The sequence below is a fragment of the Micropterus salmoides genome, unplaced genomic scaffold, assembly GCF_014851395.1.
Source record: "Micropterus salmoides isolate LMB-PRFRI ecotype aquatic unplaced genomic scaffold, ASM1485139v1 Ms_hic_scaffold_16, whole genome shotgun sequence".
In the NCBI taxonomy this organism is placed as follows: domain Eukaryota; kingdom Metazoa; phylum Chordata; class Actinopteri; order Centrarchiformes; family Centrarchidae; genus Micropterus; species Micropterus salmoides.
Window position 1 is genome coordinate 19,361,361 of NW_024040707.1, and position 21,646 is coordinate 19,383,006.

General features: G+C 39.5%; 2 protein-coding genes and 1 non-coding gene across 3 annotated transcripts; 2 read left to right on the top strand and 1 right to left on the bottom strand.

Moving 5' to 3' along the window:
* Window positions 1-660: 660 nt before the first annotated feature.
* On the bottom strand, window positions 661-4,253 carry zgc:195245 (uncharacterized protein LOC565483 homolog). The gene is made up of 5 exons (XM_038723853.1): window positions 3,869-4,253; window positions 2,425-2,452; window positions 2,061-2,211; window positions 1,809-1,953; window positions 661-1,278 (listed from the first exon to the last, which is right to left on the bottom strand). Exons 1-5 carry the CDS (start codon window positions 3,890-3,892, stop codon window positions 1,177-1,179), a joined length of 450 nt encoding a protein of 149 aa, XP_038579781.1. The 5' UTR covers window positions 3,893-4,253; the 3' UTR covers window positions 661-1,176.
* Window positions 4,254-5,884: 1,631 nt separating this feature from the next.
* On the top strand, window positions 5,885-6,240 carry LOC119906302. Its single transcript, XR_005444969.1, has one exon.
* A 2,878-nt stretch (window positions 6,241-9,118) lies between these two features.
* On the top strand, window positions 9,119-21,497 carry smc5 (structural maintenance of chromosomes 5). Its single transcript, XM_038722724.1, is given in 25 exon segments — window positions 9,119-9,363; window positions 10,730-10,871; window positions 11,217-11,269; window positions 11,606-11,768; window positions 12,070-12,204; window positions 12,331-12,471; window positions 12,566-12,727; window positions 12,915-12,986; window positions 13,562-13,817; window positions 13,979-14,133; window positions 14,930-15,043; window positions 15,204-15,298; window positions 15,421-15,553; window positions 15,867-16,040; window positions 16,173-16,342; window positions 16,483-16,606; window positions 16,745-16,867; window positions 17,029-17,154; window positions 17,292-17,340; window positions 17,343-17,386; window positions 17,895-17,999; window positions 18,138-18,257; window positions 18,464-18,643; window positions 19,448-19,543; window positions 20,932-21,497. Coding segments are annotated over 25 exon segments (3,234 nt in total). The 5' UTR covers window positions 9,119-9,196; the 3' UTR covers window positions 21,067-21,497.
* The last annotated feature ends 149 nt before the right edge of the window (window positions 21,498-21,646 follow it).

Here is a 21,646-nt window from a genome sequence, read left to right on the forward strand (position 1 = left end):
TGACAGCCAGTGTTATGAGTTACTCTGCAGATTAAGATTTCAAAGGTTTAATTAGAAAATATTATGTACTGTTACACATTGAGCTACCCAATACTACAGTATATAAAGTAGTATGAAGTAGCTCGACAACGACCAGTTACAACATTTAACAATCTAAATTAATGAGTATGTTTACTTTTGATAGTTTAAGTACATTTTGCTGATTATGCTTAAGATATCTGAATGTCTTTCTTTGTGTATGAGTTGTGTTACCAAAATAATCTAAATGTAATTCTGAAATAACAAACAGACTTCTTTTATTTGCCTTCAGCCGGTGGCTTCCCTGACCATCCCAAATGTCTGCAGTGCCTTAACCAGGCCCTTGGGTATTCCTAGCCAATATATCCTGAAAGGCCTCCTCCAGATGGCCGGTGCTTTCTCCTCTCGTCCCGTGATGGAATGAAAAGATCAGCTAATTAAATGAAGTCCCATATCCATGTGAAAGACCCGCAAGAGTCCTCAGGGAGAAGAGCTGCGTGCAAATCAATCCCCGGTGCTTTGAATTGTGTCCAACAAAACAACACATCTCTGCAAACCATAAAGTCTTTATTTCCACAGCACACAGACACACTAAGAATCAAAAGTCATGACAGAAGCAGATAAACAAACATATTTGTAACAATGGGGGATTTCTAGTGATAGAAAATAGTTCGGTCAATCACACACAATCCCATAGCAGTCTTATAGAAAGTAAAGAATTAGAGTGATGCGGCCCTCCCACTGAGCAAACAATAAAACAGTTATCAACAGTCTCATGCTCCTTTAATCAAGGAAGAAGCACGATACGTTGATTTAAAAAATATACAATATAGAAAACATAAAAAATACCCAGCCTCTGAACAGTAGTAGCTTTCCGTTGATCCACATAATTACGAATATAAAATTAGCACTTCCTTTCCCCCATCAGAAACAAAAATTTGACAGCGTTTTAAGAAGACATTGCTAAGTGTGGATTATGTTTCCTGATATGCAGGATTCCTTACACAAATGCGGATATTTCAGAATGCAATTTTAAATTCACTAACAGATGTGTAGTAAGCTGGTGCCTCTTTTTTTTTTAGAACTCAGTAGACAGTGAACATAAAGATAGGGCCACTATGGTGAGATGCTGCAGGGGCTGATGGGAGCCTTGGGGCCTCACTGCTCAAACGTCTGTGTTCGCCTCAGGTTGTCCTTCACACGGACAAACTCTGGGATCTTCTCTTGGTTCTCCCGCTGCCTGATCTCTTCCTGCTCATACTGGAAAAATAAATAAAGGACTAGTCAGTGTTTGCATGGGGAATCTAAAGAGTTGTGAGGTGATTAATGGGGCAGACAGAACTAAAAACAAAGTTCTGCTACACATTTGTTTTCATCTTTTGGACTTGTCTCTAAGCTTTGCTTTTTTGGTGAAATATTGGATACTTTTAGTATTGAACCATTATTCTACCATCTGAAAAGTAGAGTGGGGAAATGTTTGTGCTTTGTGTTTTTAAGCTTATCGTATGTTTTTTCAAATGTACACTAAATTTAAAAATGAACAGCACCTATATATTTCCCTCTGGAATGTAATGAAGTCGACATATAGTGTAGTAGTAAGGCAAAAGTACCTCATATGTGGTCCTTGACTAAATGTACTTATTTACCTTCTGGCTTTGACCCTTAAAATCAAAGCCTTGTGGTAACACTAACAACAACACCTGTGTGTGTGTGTCGGCCAAAGTGAATTTAATAGTGTTTTATAATTACTTCGTGAAATGTCTCTTAGCCGTTTGTTATGAGTCTCTGACCTCTTCCAGCTTCTGCTGCCTTTTGCGGAGCTCCGTCTCCAGATCTGAGGGCCGCCGTTGTGCCAGCTCCTCCTCCCTGTGCAGCTCCAGCCTGCGCTGCTCCAACACTCGTTTCAGCTCCGGTTTCTCCTCCAGCAGCAGGCCCCTGCATGGTCAGTCAGATGTCACACTCACTCACACACACACAAAGTGCTCTGTTTCAAATGCTGACCGCATTAAGACCAGAGAACAGTGTCGTTCGACCTCCTGTACCGTTTATGGCTGAGCAGCAGCTCCCGGTGCAGGTCCTGGTGGCTGGGAGTCTCCACTGAGGAACCATTCAGTCTCCTGGGCTGAACCATCTCGTCACCACTGAAGTCTGCTGTGGACTGACGGTACAGTGGCGGGTGGCCAACAGAGGTCTCTGAGGAACACAAAACAACTCATAATTATCTGGTGACCTCAACATTTAGAACAAATAGATTAATTAAATATTGATTAGTGACATTTCAGTGATACAATCAAATATTCCAAACCACAGTATCATCAACTGTATGTGTGCTTGTTTTAATATAAGAATATATTTTATACATTTATATAATACATTTTTAGTCTAGCATTTGTGTGTTCAAGTTACCTTTTTTGTGATGTCCATATCCTGGTTTCTGTTGGTTAAAAAGTGTGGAAGAAGTTAGTAATTTGACAAGTAGATGATATCACATCCAGACATCTTAACATTGATGTACTAAAACTGGTATGTCAAATCATCTGCTTTCTTTCCTGGATAGATGGTATAATTAAATGCTATAAGAGCTAAAGCGACAGTGCCCTCTGTGCCTGTTTAAGCAGGTGAGCTGTGTTTACTTGGAGCACGAAGATGATGTAACAGCTCTGTCAGCTCTTGTCAATGAGACTTTAATGTGGGTTGGCCAAAGTTTTACCAGTAATTTAAAAAAGACAATGATGTAAACATGACGATGATGTAAACATGATGATGTAAACTGCATTTATTATACTCATGCCATAATATTATGGGATGAAATCTTGGCATGACATCCTATTGTAACACAATCAGTCTGATACCTCTGCCACACCCACTGAAACCAGATAACTGGTAAGGATGAAAGGATCACAAAGAGCAAGTAACAGGTGGTAGATGTGACTGGTCTGAACAACCTTTCTCAGACACCAGATAACAGCGTATTTCTGTTATTTCCTGCCCTACAGCTGACCAGAAGATTCCCAACCTCATAACTGTGTTTGGGATTGTGCCTTTTACTGTTCTGTCACCGATATAAGCCTCCAAATCCTGTCCTTCCTCAGGGCCCCTGTAGAGAGGCTGAGCTGGGGGATCACCTGACGGGTGTTTGACCTGATGCAAAGCCATTGTTCCAGTCAGGGCCTGCAGGGCTGGGACGGGATCCAGCAAAATCACTTCACCTAATCTCACAACTTCTCCTTCTGTCTAGATCAGATGCTCTGAATTGAATTATCACCAACTGACTCAAATTTTACCTTCAGAAACATCAACATATGTGTTTGTTTGTTTTATGCAGTGGGACATGAAACCCCCAGCTATTTACAATGGTGAGAAGTCACAACATGTGGCTCTATTTGAGAATATCAGTGGCACATTTAGGTAAACATAAAAGGCAACAATGAATACAAGATATACACACTTAATAAATCTTGATAGATTTCAATGTGGATAAAAACTTTGATGACAACACACTACACATTTCACCTGAACTAAAGCATTTTTATAAATGAATGGACTATAACTTTGCTAAATAAATTATAGTGATCATCCTGTTCTGTAAAATAATAATAATAATAATAATCTCATTCAAATTATGTGATTTGATTCTAGATTGTCGCAGTGTCCATAATCTACACAATATGAGGGATGTAAGGTCTATTAGACAACATAGAATTCAAAATAAAACCACAACTGTAAAATCACCAAGGCCACAATGAAGTCAGCTAAACCTCTGACAGATCACTGGCCACCAGACCAGACACTGACCTCTCACTCACCAGACAGGAGTGAAGGCATAAGAAAACATCTTGCACGAACTCACTTTTTTTGCAGTTGACCCCTCCATGGCAGGATGGTGGAGGTCCACTGTTTCTGTCCAGTAACAGTCTTCCTGTTTTAGTCCATAGCTCTAAGAATCACACCTCCTCACGCAGTGTGTCTGTGGTCTGTTCCTTTGCTGCGTCCGAGTCCAGCATGTTGATGAGGGATCCTCGGACTCAATGTGCCACCTAGCAGTAGTCAATAGATGGTAGTAGACGCTGAAATCTTATTACACCATTCAAGATTACCTCACAACCCCCACAGGGCTTAGGACTCTAGCTTAGCTAATTGCAGCCGACACAAATGCAGCTTAAAACCAACCTAGCACGGCACTAGTACCAGTCGACTCCTCTACCACCACAGAGACTCCCAACAAGACAGGTTTTCAGGCACTGGTTCAATACAAGGACAACAATGAGTTGCAGTATGTGGTTTTTGTTTGCTACATTTGAACTCATGGATAGAAATGATCTAAACAGTGCATAATCAACATTTTCAAGACAGTGTTTCTCACAGACACGGCCTTTGTAACAGACAATTTTAGTTTATCTATATAGTTTCTGAGCAGCACCCAGTGTGTGTTTGAACCACTACAGCCTCAAACTTCATAAATAAAGCTTTATTTATGCTTATCACAAGTCTTTATTTGTTTGTTAATTTAATGTGACAATACAGACATATGTTACATAAGTATGAGAAATGCAATATATGTAATGTATAGAGGGTGTCCAGTTAAAGCTAAATTGCAGCCACTTGTTAGGGCTTTGGGTAAAAAACAACTAAACAAAAGAATAAAACAGATTCAGATTCAGTGCCCGACCCTCTTGGGTTTACAAGACACTAAAAGTACAGTTGCAGTGGTTAAACGTTTAATTTCATTACAACAGTAGGTTATTTTACAGCTTGGTTTTAAACAAAATATTCTGCTTTCTCTCCCACGCTTGGCAAATAAAATCACAAAGAAAGGTTCCCTTCCTCAAGCACAACTAAAGTTTTTCAAAATCATCCAGCAAAATAAAGTATACTTATGTATGTCTATGTGCATGAATGTTGCAAGGAGTAGGAGTGCACATTGTCGTCGGATTTTGATAGAGAACCAAAGAAGAAGACATGTATATGACCAGTTGATAAATCTTTCAAGGTTCACATCTTTGTTGGTGTTTAAGACACTGTTACCACTGTATATAGAAAACTTTAAATTTAGATTAAGTAATTTATTTGGTTTGTGAGGCTACTCAAAAATGTAATTGATTGAAAGTTGTTCATAGATCAAATGACATATTATATGTACTTTTTATTTAGCACTGAGTGGTGTCCTTTTCCTGATTCTGTTCTGAGGAAACCAGCATAACAATATGTACATATACATATATCAGTGCAAAAGTGTTCAGAGCAAACATTAGGTATTTTCCAGCCATTAGTCAATTAATAGTCATTCTTTTGATGCTGGATCTTGCAAAGATCACTGCCTTTTAAAATTACATTTACATCAATTAATTTGGTGTAGATGAATTCCTTCCCTACCATATTCTTTCTTTCAGCTTACAAATACAACAGTTCTATTATTTTTTCCTACTGTTTGAACAGACCCCTCTGTTTCATTTATTATTCACTTGTGGAATCGTTATTTGCCATGCACTGTGAAGGCATAAAAAAATTGCCTACATATTTAATGTAATTGTAAAATCATGTTTTGTTTTTGTTTTTTCCCACTATACTTCTACAGTTACACATGAAACCTGTGTTTAGGGGTCACTTCATATGTATAGGCTACTTACATTTGTATTATATTTTTTACTAATGTATTTTTGATTTCTTCGGTGTTCTTATAAACTTTCCTTACTGTAAAACTGTAATTTCTTCGTGTAATTCAAGGAATAAAGGAGAAAAAATAAGAAAAAAAAGGAAGGTATTTTCCGTTGATGACCACATGGGGTCAACATACAACTATTTTCTTCTTTGATTATCCCATGATTCCTTGCGGCTTTTAGCTTTAAACCCGACCCGGATTTTCCTCCTTCTTCATAGTTTGAATGGCGTGTGTGTGGGACCTGTGTGAGTGAGTATTTGGTGATCGCTTGAGTGAGTGAATGCCGGGTGTTTGTGTGCGTGAGTGAGTGTTTATTTCTGTAAAAACTACACACTGATCTTATTTGATTTGGTCAGAGTTTGGCTCTGCTCTGATCAGAGATGATAAGAAAAGCGCTCTCGAGCCTCCGTGGCGATGAGCAGCAGGCACGATTTTAGCAGGGCCTCCACGCTTTATGTTGTGGGAAGAGATGATGAATTGATCAGATATACTAGATCTGGGTGAGTTTGGGTTCATCTCAAGCTTCACAATGGACAATGAGTAAATAAGCGATTCTGATCTAACCACAACAGAAACCCAGCCTGGAGCCCTGGACGGTTATTTGATCGTTTTAACGGCCGCGTTCTACTCACGAGACACTAACGTTACAAGATGTCGGCAGCTTTTTATTTGTCGCTAGAATTGATCAAACGTTTCAGCCTACAGCCACCGAAAAGTGGAAACTAACTGTATTTTACCCGATTTTACCATGTGAAGTACTTTTAGAGCTAATTGAACTGAAGTACAGTCAACTGAGACTGTTCCTCGTAAGATAAGTTCACGAACAAAACATTTTACCTGCAATAACGGCGGGGATACGGTGGTTAATGTTACTGTCGTCATGGTTACTTCACAAGGTTCCTAGACGTTCCTAGCTTATGCTTCAGTTAAATGTTACGTTTAAACTGTCCAAATACTCACACGCTCAGATGTACATTGAAAGTAGGCCACTTATTGTACAGTACCCTCAAAGTTTTGGAACGGTAAGGCAAATTCCTTTTTGGTTTTTTTGTTCGCTGAAGACATTTGGGTTTAAGATCAAAAGATGAGAATGAGACAAGAATTCAGAATCTCAGCTCTCATTTCTTGGTATTCACATCTAGATGTGTTAAAACATAGGACATATCACCGTTTGTATTCGACCACAGAATTCTCAGGTGAGCAAAAGTAATGGAACAAATAATCTTAATAACATTTAAAATAACATTTAATATTTGGTGGCATAAACCTTGCTTGCAATAACTGCCTCAAGCCTGCGTCCATCGACATCGTGAAACTGTTGCATTCTTCATTTGTGATGCTATTCCAGGCTTTTACTGCAGCTTCTTTCAGTTCTTGTTTCAGGGTGTTTCTCCCTTCAGTTTCCTCTTAAGGAGCTGAAATGCATGTTCTATTGGGTTAAGGTCAGGTGATTGACTTGGCCAGTCTAAAACCTTGCACGCTTTACCCCTGATGAAGTCCTTTGTTTTGTTGGCAGTGTGCTTTGGGTCAGTGTCCTGCTGCATGATAAACCTCCTCCCGGCTAGTTTCAATGCATTTCTCCCTAAACTGGTAGACCAAATGTTTTTGTACACTTCTGAATTCATTCTGCTGCTACCATCATCAGTTACATCATTAATAAATATTAATGAGCCTGTTCCAGAAGCAGCCATGCACGCCCAAGCCATGACATTACCTCCAGCATGCTTCACAGATGAGCTTGTATGCTTCGGATCATAAGCAGTTCCTTTCTGTCTCCACACTTTGGCCTTTCCATCACTTTGGTAGAAATTAATCTTGGTCTCATTAGTCCATAAGATTGTGTTCCAGAACTTTTGTGGTTCATCTCTGTACTTCTTTGCAAATTTCAATCTGGCTTTCCGATTCTTCCTGCTGATGAGTGGTTTGCATCTTGTGGTGTGGCCTCTGTATTTCTACTCTCTGAGTCTTGTTCGAACAGTGGATTGTGATACCTTCACCCTGCACTGTGGAGGTTGTTGGTGATGTCACTTACTGATGTTTTGGGGGTTTTCTTCACAGCTCTCACGATATTTCTGTCATCAATTACTGTTGTTTTCCTTGGCCGACCTGTTCGACATCGGTTGCTCAGTACACCAGTAGTTTTTCTTTTTCAGGACATTCCAAATTGTTGTGCTTGCTATTTCCAATGTTTGTCCAATGGCTCTGGTCGATTTTCCTTCTTTTTCTGCTTTTCTCCCATAGACAGCTCTCTGGACTTCATGTTGGTTTATCCTCTTTAACAGGAAATTCAGCCTTTATAGGTTTGAACCAAGGATGAAAACTTAAACATTCATGCAGAGCTATTTAATGTTTGGACAATCAACCTAAAAGGCAACACCTGGGCAACAAGAAACATCTGCCAGTCACATGCTCACTGGAAAAATGAGTGGGTTCAAACAGGGTGGTATGTCCTGAGTTGTTTAACACATCTAGATGTGAGTACCAGGAAATTCTGAATTCTTGTCTCATTCTCATGTTATGATCTTAAACCCAAATGTCTTCAGTGAACAACATAAACAAAGGAATTTGCCTTACCGTTCCAATACTTTTGGAGGGGAATGTATGTGTAACTCTCCTCCTGTCCACACAGGTTGTGAGGATATCTATTAACAACCCCCCCCCCCCATATATGCAACTTAATTCATCTCTCCCATTTTTCTTTTTAAATAAATGCAACTGTATGTATACACTGATTAGCCAGTTTCTCAGGTACACCTAGTTAATTTGTGACCTGTTGCTGATTGCTTCCCCGCCCCCATTTATAACTGACTGTATTCTCTCTAGTAACAGTAATAGTAACAACAAATTAGATTGTACATTGGAAGTGGGTGTATATTTGAAATACTGATAACTCCTGTACACACACACAACCTCACATCAAACCTGCTAACTGATATATAACCAGGAACTATTAATTAATAAAGTAAATTACACATTCTCCCTATGTCTTTATTAAAAACATTAGATTGTGGTGCTTTATTCAGATATATTTGTTTATATAATATTTGTCAAACATGTCCAAAAGAATTGGAGGAAGTCAATTTCTCTGTGTGAAATTTCCCTATTAATAAAAATAATTATACAATGAAAGTTTGTTTTCATTCATGGCTAGATTATTCAACCTTCCCTCTTCTAAAATTCTTAAGGTCCATCCAGAAGATTTTTTGTTTCTTTTTACTCTACATTGTGTATACTTTATTGTCAAGTTGGGATTTTGAGTACATCATTGCAGTATTTTCTGCTGAAATACATATACTATTTTAAACACATGCGATTATATTATTACAGATTCAGATATTGAAAAACTAGCACTTGAGTCTCGCGATAATGAACGATAGTTTGGACAATGACGTCAGTCTTTGTGTATACACGTGACAAATTTGATCCAACCGGCTTTCAACAACGACTCGGTGAAGCGCGCGATAGTGAAAGAACGTGTATGTCGTTCCTTGTCAGGACAAGGCTCTGTTTTTATTAACCATGGCTGAACCCAGCAAAAGACGGAGAGGCAGTAACATTAACAGCAGTTCACAGACTTCTAGTAGCAGGGCAGCGAACACGTTCATAGGTAGTCAGCCTGATTTAACCGGAGGAGATGGCCGTTTTGTGGAGGGATCCATACTTCGCCTCACCATGAAAAACTTCCTGTAAGTTAACGTTACTCCACCTCAGCTGTTAGAAAGCAACACAGAACAACGTCTACAAACCAAAACTCAACTCCAGCCTATAATAATAATAACAACAATATGATGGAGCCTGATGATAGCTAGACGGCAAAGCTAGCTAGACATGCTAACGTATTTACCCTCTCAACATGTAGGGAACGTTAGGTAGATTTATTGTCACAATATAACGGATTATATAGTGAATTCTATTAGAGAGACTTAACCCGTAGCGTTAACTTGTAAAACAGATATATTCACACTGTAACTTCAATCACAAAATCAAGTCCAAATCAGTTATTTCAAGTCCAAGTGAAGTCTCCACAACAGGTCATAATGGTTATTCGCTGGCTATAATTTTCACCTTAGAATATAACAAAGTGCCAGTTTATCAGGTACAGCTTGTTGCTCCAGTGGTGGAAGAAGTATTCAGATCCATTACTTAAGTACAAGTACCAGTACCACAATGTAGAAATACTCCAAGTCCCAGGTGAATACAAAATCCCACTTAAGTAAAAGTACATAAGTATTAAGAAAAAGTTTCAAAAGTAAAGTACTCACATTCCCTGTAGCTCACATATTATATATGTCATTATTAGATTGTTAAAACTTATGCATCAATGTGTAATTTTATTGCTGCATCTGGTCAGAAGGTTCCCAACCTAGGCGCCTGGCCCCTCCACAGGGTCACAAGATAAATCTGATTTGTCTGGATATAATTATTGGGGGAGGAAAGAAGGAAACATTATCCTAATAAAATTTGTATTTATTTTATGGACTTTTCTCCAATCCTTGATTTAAAAAAAATTAAATATTGGATCATTTGACCTCTTTGGGACTCAAACAGTTATTGAAATGAAACCTTGCCAGATGTTTGAGGGCAAGTGTCTCATTAGTGGAAATGCGACATATGCAACATGATAAGGTCCCCAATCAGACTCTGCTTTTCTTTTAATCAGCCACAAGTAAAACAGTTTGGGAACAACTGGCTTAATATGATTTTATGTGAATTTTTAAGCTGAAAAGTACCTAGTCTATATATAGCTTTCAAATACATGTAGTGGAGTAAAAAATGCTACAATACCTCTTAAATGTAGTGGAGTGGAAGTATAGTCTTGTCTCATGATCAATTTAGTCAGTAGATGACACCCTCAATAGCCACACTTGTTAAATGTGGTATTTGCTGTATGAAATGGCACTGATAGCTGAAGAATTAAGGTTTTAATTCATAAAAGTGTATAAAGTTTGTGTTGAATGTTATTGAAGGTGGCTTTTATTTCATACGAGGCTTCCAACCGCTGCTATAAAACGTAGCAGAAAAACCTTAAATATGTACCCTGTACTCTGACAGGACCTATGACTACTCTGTGGTGTATCCTGGACCTAATCTGAACATGATTGTCGGAGCCAATGGAACTGGCAAGTCAAGCATAGTGTGTGCCATCTGTCTAGGTCTGGCTGGCAAGACTGCTATCCTGGGCAGAGGCGACAAGGTAAACAGCGTGTTACAGAGTAACAAAACCACTGGAAGATTCACTTTGAACATGTTCAGACCTTGATTTCTTTCCAGAAGACCAGCTAGTAAACTTGCATGCATGATTTCAGGTTAATGAATAGGTTTTCAGCTGATAGCAACAGCATGAAATAGGTGATGTACTTTCTAACATACTGTTATTTGAATGTCTTTTATTGTTCTCTTGCACTGCATGTGATGTTTGTCTCAGATCCCTGCACCTGTGTCAGTCTGTCAAATTATTATACAGTCATGTTAGCTGACAAATAAATTCATTACTATTCTGATGACAATGACTAAAAGGATTTTTTTTTTGTTTCTGTAGGTTGGGCTCTATGTCAAACGCGGGTGCCATAAAGGATTTGTTGAGATTGAACTGTAAGTCATGTGAAAGAGTTTGCAGTTACATGCTGTTACTTTACTCATGGCAAGCTATTAGATTTGTTAAATATATTTTTGTTGCATTTATTCGGATATTCCTGATGAATCCATTTAGCAATCAAGACACAGTATTTTATAACTCAGCATTGAGCAATAAAGCTTGACTTGACTTGATTTAAAAAAAAAATACAGACAGTACAACCTTAAATGATACTTCTATTTTGTGTGCAGTGTTGCATCAGCCATTGTATGACTTTAGGAATAATAACATTCTTGTCAATTTTCCTTATGTACATCTGATTGTAGAATTAAACCTTTTGGTTGTTATTCCAGGTACAAGAAAGGTGGTAATGTAGTGATTAACAGGGAGATACATGTAGAGAACAATCAGTCGTTGTGGATGCTGAATGATAGACACTGCAACCAGAAAGCAGTGGAAGAGGAGGTCAAGGCTCTGCATATCCAAGTCAGCAACCTCTGCCAGTTTCTGCCTCAGGTATGTTCATGACACACCAAGATAAGGCTGCACAGATGCAGTGAATTATGATAGGATATTTGCACAGTACAGGCATCATTTGTGTGAGTGCCTTATTACAAATATGGCTTATAATAAAAAAAATAATGATGCATATTAATTTAAACATAGCTTTCAGTATACAAGCAATGTGTAGATGTGGAGGACACATTGCTTACTTAAAACTTAAAAATAATTCTATCGTGTCTTAAATGTTACCCCTAATAATGCTTTCCTAACTGTTTTCCTCCTTTCCTGTTGATGTGTTGGTTTGTCCTTACAGGAAAAGGTGGGCGAGTTTGCCAAGATGTCCAAAATTGAGTTATTGGAGGCAACCGAGAAGTCAGTGGGACCACCAGAGATGTACGAGTACCACTGTGAGCTCAAAAACTTCCGTAACAGGGAACGAGAACTAGAGGTAAACATAAGGTTGCAACATTGTTTATTTAACTGTTTCCATATATTCCAAACATGTAAAGGTAGCACTGCAGACGTGACGCTCTTGTAGGTTTTCCAGTGTGTTGATGGTTTGTTTCCCTTTTAGAACATCGTGAAGGAGAAGGCCAGCTTCCTGGAGAAGGCCAAACAGAGGAATGAGAGGAACAAACATGATGTGAACCGTTACTATGAGAAGAAGAGGCATCTGGACATGATTGAGTTGCTTGACAAGAAGAAACCATGGGTGGTGAGTGGTGGAAATGAAACGCTCTGTTACGGAAGGAGAGTTGAACCGAATTCTTCTGACTGTGTTAACGCTGACTCTTTCCCTCTGGTGCTAGGAGTACGAGACAACCCGGAAGGAGCTTGAGGGTGTGAAAAAAGAGCGAGAGGAGGCTAAAAGGCAGCTTTCTGCTCTAAAGCAGGCACAGGCGCCCATGTTGAGGAAGATCCAGATGATTGACAACCAGCTGAAGCCCACTGAGGCACAAATAAAGGCAAAGGTGAAAAAGCAAATTGCTCTCTGGTAAAAGAAGAAATGTGGGCAAAGAAAACGGTCTAGCCAGGAGTAATTAAAATTAATTAAAAACCTTTTGAAAGTCAGTTTAATATTCGTAAAGGCTAGTTGGGATGAACACTGGAATGGTATGCATGTGATATGATGATAACTATGAGCTCATTGTTTTTTAGACTGTCGCCATTAAAGAAGCCTCTCTGAAGTGCAAACAGAAACAAGATCAATTGGATCGAAAACACAAGGAGGTGAGGCTGCACTTTTCAGAAAGTAGAAGAAAATTAACTCCTTCAACGCTGATGATATCTAGTTTATGTTGTCGTCATCTACTGTAACATGAAAATGTGAGGAAGCCAATTGCTTTTATCCTGGACAAAACTCAATAGTTTCCAGTTTGATCGAGAACAAGGAGAAAAATATCCTGCATTTGAAGTCAGTTTCTTTTATTTGCAATATACATTTATTATCATTTTTGGAGAAATAATTGAACTTCATATTTGTGAGTGAACAGTACATTAAACAGAACATTTTGTGACAATGTGAAGAATAAAATAAACAGAATGTTCTCTCTTTGTATTTTCCATGGTTTATGCTCCTGTCACACTTCACATTAATTCACGTTAATTGCTTTAACTAATTACACCAACAAAAATTTATGTCCGAAATCATTTCAGTTAATTTACCATTTGAAAGATTTAATTATTATTTATTATTCTTTTGTTCAGTGTGCCTTTTATCACAGCGTAAAGGAGACCTTATCTGCAGCTGTGTGTTCGTGATAAATTACAACTCTCCCTGTTCTGCTCTGTTCTGTCCTGTACAGATTGATGATATTAAACAAACGCAGAGACTGAAGCAGATGGAAGAGGAGGACCACCAGAAGCGAATCAGCAACACCAGACGGACCATTGAGGACCTGAAGGCAGAGCTTGCCAAAGTTGGCGACCAACCAGACGTGACACCACGAATAAATGAAGTCAATGTCGAGCTGAGGCACATCCAGGTGGAGAGAGCCAGGATCGAGGGGGAGAAGTCCGACCTACGTAGGGAGAAGGACAACCTCTGTGCCGAGTCCATAAGTGAGAGCATGAACCAGTTAAATAAAACAAAGATGTAATGATTTAAGATCTGATGCTCCTCACAATGGCGAGTGTCATTCAAAGGCCGCCTAATAGACTGTTCAAAGTCAGAACACCGAATGTGAGTATGTATGACAATGTTTGTTTATTTTTATTGCCAGTGTTGGAGAAAAAGCTCAAGGATATGAACAACATGATGAATGCCAAAGAGGAGAAGCTGCGGGGACGCCACAGGGACACATACACTGCCCTCCAGTGGCTCAGACAGAACAGAAAACTCTTTGAAGGAAATGTCCACGAGCCCATGATGCTGGTGGTGAGTACCATGTGTTTAACACTTAACTTTAACCCCACCTCATTTAGCATTTATAAGCAGTATATAAACATTTGATAAATGGTTTATAAACACAATAAGTGTAAATTAAGTAGGTGAAGTGTTTATCAATTGATTCTACAGCTGGCTCCCATCATTGACTTATCAGAGTCGGCTCTTGGAGCCGAATAGTTTGCAACCGAACCATCACTAGTTTTCCTAGATGAAGTAACAATTGTTGACAAATATGGTCCTTATATCTGTGTACAACTACATGTAATAAACCATTGATTCAACGTTTATATAGTGCTTATAAATGTTAAATGGGGGCTTAAAGGTAAGTATTACCACAATGGGTACATATTCACATAGGATGACTGAATAAGAGAGGTTTTGGGATTTTATTTTTTTTAACCTGGGGAGAGATCTTCTTTCAACAGGGTTTTTCACAAAACACTTGAAAAACTGTTAAAGACCCTTCTTGGGACACCTTCCCACCAGAAACGTAAGTTTTGCTAATTTGACAGCAGTCACTGTTGTGGTTTATGACGGTCATAGCAGGCTAAATAAATAATAATTATTAGTCATTTAGCTGACGGTTTTATCCAAAGCGACACACAATTGCTATGTATAGGTATAGGTTCCACGCCTCAGGAGCAACTAGGAGTTAAGTGTCTTGCTCAGGGAGACATTGATGGATGTGTTGCAGCGGGAATTGAACCCAGGTCTCCGGCACCAAAGGCATGTGTCTTATCCAGTGCGCCATCGCCACCCCGCTAATCCTTTCCTCATTCCCCAGATCAATGTGAAAGACCATCGCTTTGCTAAGTACGTGGAGAACCACATCTCGTTCCACGATCTGCGGGCGTTTGTCTTCCAGAGAAAAGACGACATGGAGAAGTTCATGACTGAGGTCAGGGTGCTGCAGATTCTCATGTTGACCCATAGGATGAAAAAATCTGAATGCAAATTATAGTTGACCTTAACATCAGACAAATCCTAAATTTGTGTGGCACATCCAGTAATCGCCCTCCCAAAAAAAGAAATGTTGTTTTATCTGTCCTGACCCTCAGGTACGTGACAAGATGAACTTGAAGGTGAACTCCATTTGTTCTCCCGAAGAGTCATGTTCAAAGCGGCCACCATCCCGAAATATTGAGTCTCTGAGGTAATGACTTATTAAATCAACATAAAATGTGTTTATTTGTGTACATCTGCTTATCTGCTTATTTGCCTGTACGTTTTTTTAATATATACTTTATTTAAAATTTTCTTACTTTTCATCTCTAGGCGTTTTGGGTTCTTCACCTACCTGCGTGAGATGTTTGATGCCCCTGATGAGGTGATGAGTTACCTCTGTCACCAGTACAGGGTGCATGACGTCCCTGTGGGCAATGATCAAACTAAATCCATGATTAGAACGGTATGTTCCTCTTCCCACGAGTTCTGTATATAGGCACCACCAATAAAAATGACACAATCGCCTCTTTAATTATTTTGACCTAGTGCCATTCGGGGAAATGTCAGAAGGTTGCATTCTTTGATTTGCTGTCAAAGTTGCTGAATTAAATTTTTCATTGGTTTGTGTTTTAATCAATGAGGCATTTTATTAGTCTTGATTTAATTCCGCTGCGGGTAACTTCAATCTAACTGCGTATATTTTTCTCACTTTTTATTGAAAAAGCATCTCTGCTCACCTCAGTCTTGTGTCTCTGTGTCCCTGTTTTTTCTCACAGGTAATTGAGGAGCCCTACCTCAGGGTGTTGTACACAACAGAGGAGAGATACACATTGAAGAGGTCCTTTTACTCCAACAAGATCAGCACCAGTAACTCCGCAGTGCATCCTTCCCAGTACCTCACCATCACCGTGGACGCTGAAGAGAAACGGCGGCTGGAGCAACAGATGAAGGTATGGGAGAGACAAATTTGAGTGCACACAGCCCAGACGCTTTTCTTTAATAAATCTAGTATCTATACAGTACCTTTTTAATTGTAATAAGAGTTTAACTGAGGCTGAACTGTTAACCCCCACTGTGACCAGGCCTGTGGGTTGAAGCTACGAGACACTGATGAACGAATGCAGGCCCTGCAGAAGGAAGCCGCCGCACTGGATCGTCGTGACAATGAATTGTTGGCGGAGAAGAAGAAGCTCTCTGAACTGAAAGGCAAAAAGAGACAACTGGAGCAGAAAATCAGTACCAAACAGGACAGGTAAGTTAGCTCAAATAATCAAAAGACCCAACAGGCACAGAATTTAAAATGTTCCTCTGTATTTTGATTTGTATATTGTCTAATTTTAGAGTTGTGTGAGTTTATGTTCGAGTTTGAACTCCCTCTTTCCATGTGTTTAGTCTGAGGCAGATGGAGCAGAGTGTTATCGACCTGCGAATGATCGAAGAGGATACTAAAGAGAAAATTGCAGTTGTCAATTCCCAGAAGGTGTCCATAGTCGCAGCGTTCATAGCCCAAATGAAGGTATGGATACATTAACTTGTATATGACCTGTGTGTGACCGCTTTGCATTTGGTGGCTGTGGTAGGATGACATTAAGAGTTTTGATACCGTCTGACTTTCTTTGTGCCCTTCACATCCCTTGTCTCTCGTCATCTGTAGCTGAGAGCCAAGCTGACTATGGAGAAGGTGCACCTGGCCTTGGAGACGGTGGGGCTGACAGCTGAGAAGACCAAGCTGGAGAATGATTGTAGAGAGGGCGCCTCTGAACTCAAGACGACTGATGTAAGTGTTACACACACACACACACAAACACAAACACAAACACAAACCTTTTAGATACATCTAACTCTGCTGGAGTGTCTGTGAAATTAACTCCTGTATTTCATGATCAGCTCCTCGCTCTGTATCACTGGCATATGCTAACTGTCCGTGTGTTCCCGCAGCAAAAATGCATCCGTCTGGAGCAGAGGAAAGCCCAGCTGACGGAACAATGCAAAGGCCTGTTGAAGAGAGCGAAGACAATCTGCAGAATGCAGTCTGATGAGTCACTACCTGAAGACCTGCGTAATGTCAGTGAAACAAGCCTCCCCCCCTCTGTGGAATAACATGCTTGTCATGTGGTCCAGCCTTTTCTGAGGAGACAATTTGAGCATATTAGTTTATAAAATATTCCTGTTTTTTTTTTGTTTTTTATTAATTAATGCAGGCTTTCACCAAGCTGCCTGACACGCTGGACGAGATTGATGCCATGCTGAATGAGAGCAGTCCAGATCCGAGTGCTTCACTGGCCTCAGTGAAAGTGTAAGAGCACATGAGAATCAGCTGAGGGTTTAATGTTTTTTGCTTCGCTGGGTTTTTTTTGAGTATCCTCAGAAATAAGTTAAGTTATTGCTCCTATTGCACTTGTGGAGTAACGTGTGGAGTAATGCTTGGAAAAACAAAAGTCTTGCTAGCAGTTCCTCTACGTACACAACAAACTCCCTCATTTCCACTCGCCTCTCATGGGATTTCAGAGCGAGAACTTTTGTTCCCGGTTTAAAAACAGGGTGTCAGCAGGGATCATTCGTTTTCCATGATGTTGTCAGACACCATAACAGTCTGAGCCTGTTGGTGGCAAAAAACAGAAGCACTTTATGTGGATGTAATTTTGACAAGCAAAATTGCCCCCAAGGAAAATGTTGCTGCTGCCGGCTGAAGCCATCTACTGCACGGATTCTAAAATGTTATGTACCTACTAGTCATTTTGTCACCAAAATGTGTGAAGGTTTAAAAACACAGAAATGATTCTTTTAATTCTCTCTGTTTTAAGGTTGTCGACGAGTACAACAGGAGAGAGCAGGAGATCAAAAATCTGGAGAAAGAGCTGGAAGATAAGAGCAACGACCTGAACGCCTACCGACAGAACATATCAGAGGTACACTATATGTCGCTGCCGTGATTCCTGTATGATTGTTTTGTGAAGAAATATAGTTCATTGTAGGTTTTCTTAAATGCCAGCATGGCCATTCTGTGTATAAAAGTGTGTATAGTGATATCTGTCTGTGTATCGCAGGCTAAGGAGCGCTGGCTGAACCCACTGAAGCAGCTGGTGGAACAGATTAATGGCAAGTTCAGTGATTTCTTCCGCTCCATGCAGTGTGCAGGAGAGGTTGATCTGCACTCAGAGAATGAGGTAAATACTGAAAACAACACACACAATCTGACATCTCTGGGTCAAAGGGTGATTTCAGTCGTTTCCTTTTAATTCATGTAAGCTCATGAGGATTGCTCATAATTAATCATTCATAGACGATTAAGAGGTTGTTGGTATTTGTAAATGGTATTTTAATAAGAATTGTAATTATTACACCATTTAATGACTGCTGTCTTTCATTGCAGGAGGAATATGACAAGTATGGGATCAGAATTCGGGTGAAGTTTCACAGCAGCACTCAGCTCCATGAGCTGACGGCCCACCATCAGAGTGGAGGAGAGCGCAGCGTCTCCACAATGCTCTACCTCATGGCCCTGCAGGAGCTCAACCGCTGTCCTTTCAGAGTGGTGGACGAGATCAACCAGGTAGCACTCAAAACACACACACACACACACACACAAAATTGCTTTTTCTTTTGGGAGAATATGAACTGAGCATTTAGGGACAGGGCTAAAATGTGAAACTACAAAACATTCTGAGAGCATGACCTGTCCTGAGTCCAGGAAAAGGGATTTTGCATCTTTGTCTCACATTGTAGGGATCAGAAGCCAAACGAAAGGTGCTTTTATAAATGGTCATGTAGTGGTGATCTAGGGTCCAAACTACACCAAAAATGAATGAATCACCGTTTCCTTAGCCCTTAATGAGATGATTAGGTAGCACTTCTTCAGACGATAAAAACGTTCAGTTTGGCTACAGCGCTGTGAAGGGCTAGTCTAGATGCAATGTTATGGTTGTGTATTGTGTTCGTTGCTGCAGAGGAAATAAAGTTCCTGTTTATGAACGCCACAACAGTGTCTCACAACTATCCTTTATCAGCATAGCGGTCCAGACTGCTAGTTACCAGCTATGTACTTTACTATTCTCTCTAGCACTAAAACGATCTTCGAAGAATGGTTGATTGTTTAAAAAAAAAAAGAATGCAGGAATTATGTTTTACATGGGTTTGTTCTGTTTTTTATGGTTTAACAAATTGAATTTGTTATCCAAGCACATTAACATAGACAGATTTGGCAGTACCTGGAGTATTATACTCTCCTCCTATGTTCAAGGATTTTAACATTTTATATATTACAAAATTGTGTAAATATCGATTCCTTTTTTTACTTTAATTTTTTTTCACTTGCTTGAAAGCAAAAGTTAGTAGATTATTGATCTCTTTTGTGTAGGGAATGGATCCTGTAAATGAGAGAAGAGTCTTTGACATTGTTGTCCGCACCGCCTGCAAAGAGACAACATCCCAGTACTTCTTTATAACACCCAAAGTAAGTGTTTGTACCTTCTAATGAGTGAGTGTTCGGATGGTAACAGGAGATTGATCTCACTGAGTGTATGTGTATATCTATGTATCTGTGTAAGTGGCTATAATAAATATTTTTATATTAACCACGGATCACATGATTAGTCGACGTGACAGGTGTCGCTCATAGTGATGAGACAGACAGTGAGTAAGAATTATCACCCAACCCTGCCTTTCTCCTCAGCTCTACAGAGCGTTTTAACCATACACTGTATGACAGAAATGGACGTAGCCACCGTGACATCACCCACTGGTTTATGGACTACCGTTTTGAAGTTTCGAGTTTGTCATTTTGACGGTCACCATCTCGTGTATGTTTTTTTTTTTTTTTTTTTTGGAAGCAGACGTGACCGGATGTGACCACATTTGGACGAGAGGGTGGAGCTAGCTAGCTTGGTTAGCAAGCTGCATCTGCAATTCACGTTAACTGTGAGCTTAACTGGGATGCTAATTTTTTCTAGCAAAAAACAGGCTCAAAACAAAATGTACTTACCGGATAAAATGAACAGCTGAGTCCTTACAATCTCTTTTAGTACAACCGACCATTGAACAAGATATTTTTAAGCGACCAGATTATTACAATCAACTTCCATGAATTGAAAACAGACTGTGAAAGCTTCAGAGCTCTTAGAGAAAAACACAGATAGCACCCAAAACCAAGTTCACTGTTAGTTAAATGTACATGGTACCATAATTTACAAAATGAACATGCTGTGTTGGAAAAGACTTGAAACAAGCGATTGAGACCATAAACTCATCAGGAAAGTGTACTGAGGTAATACATCAAGTGAGAAGTAGAGTCATTTTGTCATTGAGTCCAATGCAGTCTGACTTCTTTTTGCAACCAGTGGAGTTGCCCCCTGCTGGTTGTTAGACTTAATGCTTGTTTTTAACATAATCAGCTCACTTTTAAGGCCTCACACATGATTATTTTGGTTCACTCTCACCGCTCTCATCAGCGTTGTTTCCAGCCACAGCAGGCAGCTATTTTCAGTGAAAATGCTCTAAAAACCCCAGTGCGCTAACTGTTCAGCACCAAACAAAAGACAGACAAACATAGTGGAGAATTTAGCAGGAGTTGGTGGGGACCAAAAACAGTGTTAAATAGAGATTATTGGACTTTCATAAGAAGCCAGAAACACAACTCCATATAAATTCCAGTATTTGTGTCTGCTGGATATGAATAAAAGCAAACAGTTTGCTCTATCAACTTGGTCAATGTTGTGTTCAGGGCGTTTCTGTTGACCCCAAGTGACCATAAAATCAGTTATTGAAGGTTTTAAATGTTTTGTGTGAAACTGTATAATGTTGCTCTTCGTTGTCCTGAACACATCCTGCTGTGTTTGTCTTCAGCTGCTGCAGAATCTTCAGTATGCCAAGGAGATGACCGTCCTTTGTGTCCACAACGGCGCCCACATGCTTCCCCCCAACAAATGGGACGAGAAGGCTTTCATCAGACAATGTCTCCAAAGAAAAGCCAGGGCATGAATCCACCAGGCCGCCCTGTCCTGCCTGGAATTCAATTAGTTCCCAGTTCAGTGAGTTCAACATATCTGGCTGTGAAAGTTGAACTGATGTTTTTCAGGTAATAGAGAGCGTATGTTTAGCTGTTCTGTTTCAGATAGAATATGCTATATTAACTTTGGAAAGAACATTTTAATTTTGCTCTGTTGAAGGGTCTGTCACAAGTGCAACAATTTGTTTAAAGTAAGGTGGACATTTATAAAACAGGTTTATAGAAAATAGAAATATGCATTGAGCACATTTGTTTCTCGCTTTCACATTTTTCTATTTATGCAGCAACATGTTAACTCTTTAGATACTATAAAATATGTACAACTGTTTCATCTCTTCCTCAGCTGTTGACATGCACGTTTATACTGTATATTTGAATAAAATATTCTGCTGTTTCTGCTCTACATGTGTATGTTAATTTATTTAGAATATTGATTAAATATCTGACACCTTGTATGCTTTGCTTGAATACTGCTTCAGTACGCAGTGCTATATGAAGAAGTTTCTGATATTTTCTGGAAAATAAATATAAGTTGCATGCGAATTTAAATTT

Bases quoted from the DNA above. Each gene is read 5' to 3' on its own strand.
- zgc:195245 (XM_038723853.1), bottom strand. From the start codon at position 3,892: ATGGAGGGGTCAACTGCAAAAAAA. The intron at 2,453-3,868 runs GTGAGTTCGTGC...TTTAACCAACAG, and splicing joins AGGGGTCAACTGCAAAAAAA to AAACCAGGATATGGACATCA. The intron at 2,212-2,424 runs GTAACTTGAACA...TGTGTTCCTCAG, and splicing joins ATATGGACATCACAAAAAAG to AGACCTCTGTTGGCCACCCG.